Below are 8308 nucleotides of genomic sequence, written 5' to 3' on the forward strand. Positions count from 1 at the left end.
CAATTGGTTTCTTGTTGGGAGGAAGTGGTACCAAACTCCATGTCTTATTTGCTTGCAGGGCCTGAATTTCTTGATTCATGACTTCTCTCCACTTTGGTTCAACACTACTAGAATTTTGCTCTTAAACATCACGACAATTACATTGGTAAGGAATTTACGCGATGTAAAAAAATATCATTAACATCAATTCCTCAAATTCCGATTTATATGTATATATTTGACATCGTTTATTACTGTTGACCGATGTCTACACTTTGATTCAAAAAATTTCAGAAACACGGAAAGACTAAGTTAAAAACTTTTGGGAATGCGGGGAACAAAATTTTCATTCCCCCCACACTTAGTTATTTACTCACTTTCACCATTATCTCTCTCGCTCTTGCCCGAAACTCTAGCCCTCTCCTCCTTCCTCTCCCGCTTTCTTTCCACGGCCACCATCGCCTTCTTCTCCTCTTACTCCCGCTACTATCTCTCTCTCATTAACCACCTCCACCCCCTCACCGGTGCTATCACCTCCACCCGCAAGCTCTCTCTCTCTCTCTAAGATCTCAGAAGATTTCGATCTGGCTAAGCATCCTCTACAACAGATTTCAATCTGAATTAATCGCATTAATAGTGAGTCACTGCCACTGAATTCTTTGTTTTCTGTTTGGGTCCTGAGAATTTTGGGGGTTTTCAATTTTAGGGTTTTAATTATAGATGGGTAGAGATTTGGGGATGCCTGCGTTCCCTGACTGAAGAAGAGCGTTCTTCAAGAGTGAGATTTGGGGGAGGTTGTTTGTGACGGAAGTACTGATTGTGATTAGTCGTGTTAGTTATTTCATTCCTTTGCTTGGGTTTGATAGAAGGTTGATACCTCAGGATTATCTCATCTTTGTCTCGGGATCAGTTGGTGAGTAATTGATGCTCATAGTATAGTCAGACTTTGATTTTTGATATCTTATATTCATACATGTTTACTAGTTCTTATTGTTAAGTTATTCCTTCTGTCCCTTTCATAAGAGTGAGTTGGGTTTGATGTTTAAGTCTGTTATAGGGTCATCCGTGTTGTTTATTTGCAGATGAGCTCGACGATTTTACAGCAGAGCTTAAATGTCCTTGTTCCAGCTTGGAATCAGTCCTCAAATTATAGCATCGATTATCATGCAGGTTTACTTCAGCTAGTTAACTTTAATTTCTGCTAACTAAGTGAATATCTTTTACAGCTTCCTTGTAGATTGGATATACACCTTTTTGCAACTAACAAAAGTAAATGATTATTTGTATGCGTAACGATCTTTGATATACACCTTTTCTTCTTTTTCTATTTTTCCTCCCCATTGAGATACGTACTGATCTGGGATGGGTACCTCTTAGTTTTTCTGTTGGTAGAGCCTAAGAATAATTACTGAATCTTTTTTATGTGATGGCCATTTTATTTTCCTATTTCAATTTGTCTTGTGGATTTAAGAACTTAATCAATTACATCATTGCATCGGTTATGCCATTGCAGGAGCTGAAGCTATGTTTGTTGATCTAGGACATTTCTCTGTACGAGCCATACAGGTTGGCCGATCAGTAGCCTTTACTTCTCTGCCTGTTGTTTTATCAAAAACCTTACATAGTCTATACATCTTGCACAGATTGTGTTACGTCCCGAACTTAGAATTAACGATTTACTCACTATTTGGACGGTAATTGTCGAATACTTTCAATTTTTACTTTTTATCGATATTTTAGTGGCCCTAAAAGGTTGACTTTTGTTCGGGGCCGTTTATGAGAAAATTTCCTTCATAAAAGTTGTAGAGGACTTTAAACCGAGCGCGTGCATATGTGGTGCGTAAAATTTGGACTTAGTATGTGAAAGTTATGGCCGAAAATATAAATATTCGTATTCATGGTAACATTTGGTTATAAAAGAAGAAATTACTGTGGTAGGTTTCCAAAACCGGAAACCCACCATCTTCTCTCTCCTCTCCCCCGAACTCTCTCTTTCCCTTTCGGTCACTCTGCCTCCCCCTCGATTTTTCGCCGTCCGGCCACCACGTGAGCGCCTCCTTCCTCCCTGCACCCTAGCAGCCTTGGGTTGTGACGATTTGGCCAAGAAACCTCGGATCGAAGCAAAATTCTTCACAGCTGCAGTTTGGAGTTTTCGTCGATTTCCGGCGATTCCGGCCATCTCCGGTCACCAAACCGGCGTCGAAGGCTCGGTTTTCGACGGAGATCATTTCCCCTAAGGTCTTGCATTCCAATTTGCTGTGTAGAGGCCGAATCGATAACCTAGGGTTCTTGAATTTCTGGGTTATCTTCACCGGCCGGATTCGACCATTTCCAGGTAAAATTTGGATGTGTTGTAGTTGAGAAAATTAATCAGTGGGTTGAGTTGTTGCTATACATGGAATTTGGTAGCCGGTGGTGGAGGTTGGGACCGGCGCGTGGGTGCCACGCGCCGCCACTGTTGGTGGCGCGTGAGACAGTGTTTGGCCGGTCTTTAACTTCTGTTGTTGAGATAATTAGTCAATTATACATTTAGTTTCATAATGGCAGCTTTGGGATAGAATTAGAGAAGAGGGAGTATGGATTTCGATGTTTATTCAAGGGTAGAAATTGTTAATTGAATTACGAGGAATCTATCCATCGGATTTCCTTGATTCGGCCCTAAAGCCCATACATTAAGGGAATGACATTAGTGAAGAAGATTGGGAGGTTTTGGGCAAATAAAGATAATGTTAGGATTTGGTTTTATTTATCGTAATATAGTTTTCCATCCAGTAATTATGGGTTTACGAACGTTATATTGTACAGGACGTGAGGAGGATTCCCTCGAGGAGGGTTCGGATCGACGGCAGGTTTAGCCGCACACTATGAGTGGACTTTTGTTTTAAATAATGATGCATGCGTTTATTTTCTTGAATTAATGCTTTATTTAATTAACATATTACTTTCCGAGCATATGAATTGATTTCGGAATTTGTTTGTGATTTATTTCGTGGATTTGCTTCCAATAATGATTTTTATGAAGTATTTATGATTTATACCGGTTGTGAATTTCGGTTATTAAGTTGTTATGCTCGGATTCGAATTTATAATTGATGTTGATTCTCGACGAATTGTTTTCGATGTGATTTCCGGATTTATACTATTTATATTATCTTTCTATTCGTCAATTTGAGATTTTTAAAGGATTTTCGAAATGGGATTTCGATTGAGTTATTTTCTTATTTATTTATCGACTTTCGATTTTGGCATTGGGAATGCCTTATTGATAATCTAATTATTCTTTTAGCGTGTGGGACACGCTGTTGATATATACGACCCTTTACGAGAATTTCTGGGTACGGTTGGGAATCGTACCTGTGTTTTCTTTATTCGCGGGACTTATGGGGAAGCCTTATAGATTTACTGGATTTTAATGGTTTTTACCCACCATACCTGGGTCGCTATATTTTATTTCTAGCTAGCCTATTAGTACTCCTCCCTGCTTACTATGTGTTTGTGGGTGAGTAAGAGCAGAGCATGGGATGCTCCAGAGTGTGGGACACTCCGATCCGAGCCTGGGAGGCTCCCTTCTTTCGTATGGTGAAATTTCTTCCCCATATTTTATCGTTACTTGACTAGAGGGGCTAGTCCGATTTCTTTTAACCAGCGGGGCTGGTATGTTTTTCACGAGTTTTTGAGTTTAAAGAAATATGTTTTATAAATGTTGCATGCATCGAGATTTTATAAATTTAAATTTGTGGGAAAGTATAAACTTTTCTTCCGTTATGCTTATTTATTTTGTCCACTCACGCTAACGTTTTTATGTACTTTCCCCTGGGCCCTTTGGTTTCAATTGCCCAGATCGCAGCGTTGCTGACCGGCTTAGGAGTGGAGGCTAGCACCACCTTTGCTATCTATCCTCAGTAGGTTATTTATTAACCTACCTTATGTATCATATTTCGAGTGTGTTCTATAGATTGCTCTGAGTACCTTAAAAGGTTGGATTTATACATTTGTATAATTATGAGTGTATGGGAGTTGTATAATATTGGAGGAAGTTGAAAGATTTGAATTGCTGGGTTGTAATTTATATCAATGATTATGTTGGTGTAGTACGATGTTTATATTTGGAAATTTGCGGATTGTTGCTAGGAAGCAGGGTGGCTTCAAGCATAAAAATTTATTATACTTAGAAGTGTTTTCAGCAAGGTTAGGGTTGTCCACTTTTAGGGGAAGTTCTGTAGAATTTTCCCGAAAAGTGGGCCCCGCAGGTCCATCCTGGAGTTAGGAGGGTAATTCCGGGGTGGGTCCTGACAGATTGCCTTCTCTTTTGTGGTGTTCCCATGCCTCCTTTTTGCTTACATGGGTCAAGCTGCTTATCTTATGAAATACCCTGATTCTTCTCATAGAATATTCTATGATTCTGTACCAGGTGACCGTCCAACATCATGGCTACCTATTCATTTCAATTTTACTCTAGTTGTTTCATAGGGGACATCTCTTGGCGTTTGGTGCATTATTCTGACACTTCCCGTTCTCGAATTGTGTGGAGAAACAGATAGTCTTTTTTGGCCAGTCATTGTGATAGCCACACTTGCAGCGATGATTGCCAGCCAAGCAATGATATCTGCTACATTTTCATGTGTCAAGCAATCTATGGCTCTTGGATGCTTTCACCTTTTCTTCCTTTTCTATTTTTCTTGCCCATTGAGATACTGATCTGGGAAGGTTTCAGATTCTCTTTTAAACGTTTTGCTAGTTTTCAGCCCGACTGTATTGAGTTATGTCTCCTTTCCTTGGTCCACTTCATGTTCTCACAATTGTGTGGTATGGGTGTTGTGTTTCAAGAGAGCAAGTTTTTCAAGTTTTCGGGTTACTCTTGCTATTTTTTTACACTGCTTGCATTTTTGGTGATTTGTTTGTTGATTTGTGATATTTGTTTATCTGTATGCAGGGGAAGCCTCCTGACTGGCAAGATTTTGCGGTTATTATTACTCTGCTGGTCATCAACTCCACCATTAGTTTCATCAAGGAAAATAATGCGGGTAATGCTGCAGCAGCTCTCATGGCTCGTCTTGCTCTTAAAGCCAAGGTATCAGATATACCAATTTGTTGTCGTTTTGTTTTTAGGGTGGTAGTTAGTGCTTCTGTTATGGTGATACAATAGGCCATAAGCTCTATCTTGGTCTATTGATCAATTTTTTATGTATGAGTAGAAAGATTTTATGGTGATATATGCTTGAAGTAGAATCTGATCCCCAAAAGAGGGATGAATATTTACACAGATTGATGAGTCTCCCAAATCAGGTTAAATATGAATACCACTGTTTTAGGACCTGTTCATATCCTCCTTGCATGCACACACAACACACACTTGCAAAGTCGCAGGTGCTGATAGTATATTGTGTGGCTTATAAGGTACTTGTCATTCAGAAATGGTCCGAGATCATTGGGCAAGCACGCCAAAGTGTCGAAGTTCTTAAAGATCAGGAAGTGATTCGAACCGTTCTTAATATATTACAGGTATACATTTCTTGAAATATAATGGTGGTATCCTGTAGAAAATTGATCCATATTATGCTTTGCTGGTCAAACTATATAATGCAGCCTGATTATTATCTTCATTTTCTGTGTTCTGTGACTGTTTTGTTGAATATTGTTTATTTTGTGTACATAAGATTGCAATTTCTCTTTCGTTTGTCAGGTTCCTAAATGGGCTTTTTACATGTTAATTTTTTTTTTCTCTTTTTGTCTTTGTATCCAATGTCTGTCATAACAATATTAAGTGTGATAATAGTCGTTGTTGACCATCCTTTAGTTGGTCCTGTTTTGGATATCAGTTGTAATTATTCTTTGGTTTGCAGACAAACACAAGGGTTGCCAGCTCTCTTGGAACATTTCTCTTAACCCAGATTTCATTGATCTTTTTCAACATGCTTAATGTCTACAGGTATAACCAACATTTTCAGATGTTAGTCGAGTTTCAGTTGTCCAGTTATATATCTTCATTTCAAATATTGTAGTGATATGCATGGATATATTTATTTTCAACAGGATCTATAGTGAGCTTAATTGTATCTAGTACTATTGCTGAAGGGGGGCCTTTCGCTTCTAAAACATCCTATGTAAAATATTGTAGTCACTGTGGTTGCTTGCATCCCAATCTGGTTTATCACCGTACCACTTGTGCATTTATAATATAAAGTAATACCTATGGGTATGGTTTCCCTATAATCTTTTTTGTTTTCTGATTAAGAGTTTGGTTGTCTGCAGTCAATTTCACTGAGTGTCCATGTAACCAGTGATGAGAAGGTATGGATCTAGAAGATTCTAAATTCATCTGTGTGGAAGTGGATAGCTTGGTATAACTTAATCTCATTTTTATTTTTGTTTTGCATAAAGTAGTGCAAAGATGGCCTTGCTTATGGAATGGTACACAATGACCGTTTTACTTATTTGCAAGCCTTTTGTTTTGTATATGGAGAAGTTTAGGCCATATGTCCCCTTCTCCCTACTCTTTGTACACTTTTTATCAAAAATAGTATTAATGAGAATTTTCTTTTGGTTACCACTTGTATTCTCATTGTGATAATTTTCTAGTGAAGAAACTGATTTATGCACATAAGAAGCAAACCACTTTTAAACTAGAAATTGAAGCAAAAAGAACGAAAACTCAACAACTTAATATAACAAACTGATGTCATAAATGACTAAGAACATCAGTTCTATCTATAGAATAGATGTCTAATATTGATATATAAATCAATTTCTTTCGTAAAACGATGTCACAAGAGGAAACAAAATCAGTTTTTTATAAAGCAACCGATGTCTGGAGTCATTTTATACATCGAGACGTTATAAGAAACTGATGTCTAGAGTTATTTTTAACATCGGCTAAAAACCGATGTCTGGATTTTCATGATCTTTAACATCACCCACTAAGACATCGGACGATTTTTTTTTTAACATCGGTTTCTGGCCGATGTCTTTTTTAACATCGGTTTCTGGCCGATGTCAAAGACCAAAATTCTAGTAGTGCAAGTACGGCCTGAGAAAAAGACTGTGGTTCCTTTTATAGTCTAAGATTGACAGTAAAAGCTTTGTGTGTGGGAGAAAGTCTGTCATAGGATAAGACATGAGCAATGGAATGAGGAGTACCTGAAGGTTGAACTTCGCTCGTGGAGGACGACGGTGTAGGGCGAGAAGGAAGGGTTGACTCAATGTGAAAGCCTTGCAATGTGGTCGGCATTCTGGTGGTTCTGGTGGTTCTTGTGGACCGTCGTGGTTGTGGAGTAACTTCTTGGGAAGTGGAAGAGTCTAAGATGATTGGAGAATGAGTGGTAGGTGATACGGTTGAGGAAGAAGTGGGAGAGTTAGGATTGGAATCAGATTGTGATCCTGGAAGATCTGGTGACGTGATGGGATTGGAAGAGTTATGATTGGAATCATATTGTGATCCTGGAAGATTTGGAGAGTTAGGATTGGAATCAGATTGTGATCCTGGAAGATTTGGAGAGTTAGGATTGGAATCAGATTATGATCCTGGAAGATCTGGTGACGTGATGGGATTGGAATCAAACTCAGATTCGAAAAGATTTGGTGAGAGGTGGTGATATGTTTGGGACGAATTAAATGAGGAAGGAAATAAGTGACTTAATGGCTAAGAGTTATCAGGAGTCAAAGATGTGGGAGTCCGAGCCTGATAAGGAAATTCAGTTTCGAAAAAGATCATATCCTGAGATACTAATGTTTTCTTGTCTTTTAAGCTATAAACCTTGTAACCCTTTTGACCGTGAGGATAACCCAGAAAAACACATTCAGTAGAACGAGGGTCAAATTTACTAGGTCGCAGCGGATGGGTGGAAACAAAACACCTACAACCAAAGACACGAAGCTGGGAATAGGTCGGTGGTTTGTGAAACAACTTCTCAAAGGGTGTTTTCCCTTGTAAGAGTGGTGTTGGTGTCCTATTTATTAAGTAAGCAGCGGTCAATATGGCATCCCCCCAAAAAGGTTTAGGCAAGTGTGACTGAAAGAGAAGTGCACGAGCAATGTTTAACAAATGTCTGTGTTTACGCTCAGCGATGCCATTTTGCTAAGGCGTATTAATGCAACTCGTTTGGTGTAAAATACCCTTAGAAGAATAGAATTCGACACACTTAAACTCGGGACCATTATCACTCCAAACAATCTTGACTCGTTTCCCAAACTGTGTTTCAACTAAAGTGATAAAAGAATGAGTAAATTTCTTGCTTCGGACTTATGATGCATGAGGAAAACCCAAGTACTCCTGGAATAATCATCAACAATTGTTAAGAAATACTGAGCTCCAGAAAGGGATGGTACATGA

At 38.7% G+C, this 8308-nt stretch overlaps 1 protein-coding gene across 6 annotated transcripts; it reads left to right on the top strand.

The window, feature by feature from the left end:
- Positions 1-1342: 1342 nt before the first annotated feature.
- On the top strand, positions 1343-6526 carry LOC133717544 (protein EXPORTIN 1B-like). 6 transcript variants are annotated; one of them, XR_009849718.1, is made up of 5 exons: positions 1343-1545; positions 4276-4785; positions 4913-5050; positions 5392-5481; positions 5823-6526. XR_009849718.1 is itself a non-coding variant. In XM_062144264.1 (5 exons), the coding sequence occupies exons 2-5, from the start codon at positions 4376-4378 to the stop codon at positions 5979-5981; spliced, it is 402 nt and encodes a 133-aa protein (XP_062000248.1). In that variant the 5' UTR covers positions 1343-1545; positions 4276-4375; the 3' UTR covers positions 5982-6526. The 6 variants fall into 6 exon arrangements, 2 of the variants coding, with proteins under 2 accessions (XP_062000248.1, XP_062000247.1); XR_009849717.1 differs by lacking the exon at positions 4913-5050 and having other exon boundaries at positions 4276-4390; positions 4517-4785; XM_062144264.1 differs by having other exon boundaries at positions 4276-4390.
- The last annotated feature ends 1782 nt before the right edge of the window (positions 6527-8308 follow it).

Source organism: Rosa rugosa, chromosome 6 (assembly GCF_958449725.1).
Source record: "Rosa rugosa chromosome 6, drRosRugo1.1, whole genome shotgun sequence".
Classification (NCBI taxonomy): domain Eukaryota; kingdom Viridiplantae; phylum Streptophyta; class Magnoliopsida; order Rosales; family Rosaceae; genus Rosa; species Rosa rugosa.

Coding starts and splice junctions, on each gene's coding strand:
- LOC133717544 (XM_062144263.1), top strand. CDS start 1,504: ATGTTTGTTGATCTAGGACATTTCTCTGTACGAGCCATACAG. Junction 5,051..5,391: donor GTCTTGCTCTTAAAGCCAAG/GTATCAGATATA, acceptor CTTGTCATTCAG/AAATGGTCCGAGATCATTGG. Junction 5,482..5,822: donor CCGTTCTTAATATATTACAG/GTATACATTTCT, acceptor TTTGGTTTGCAG/ACAAACACAAGGGTTGCCAG.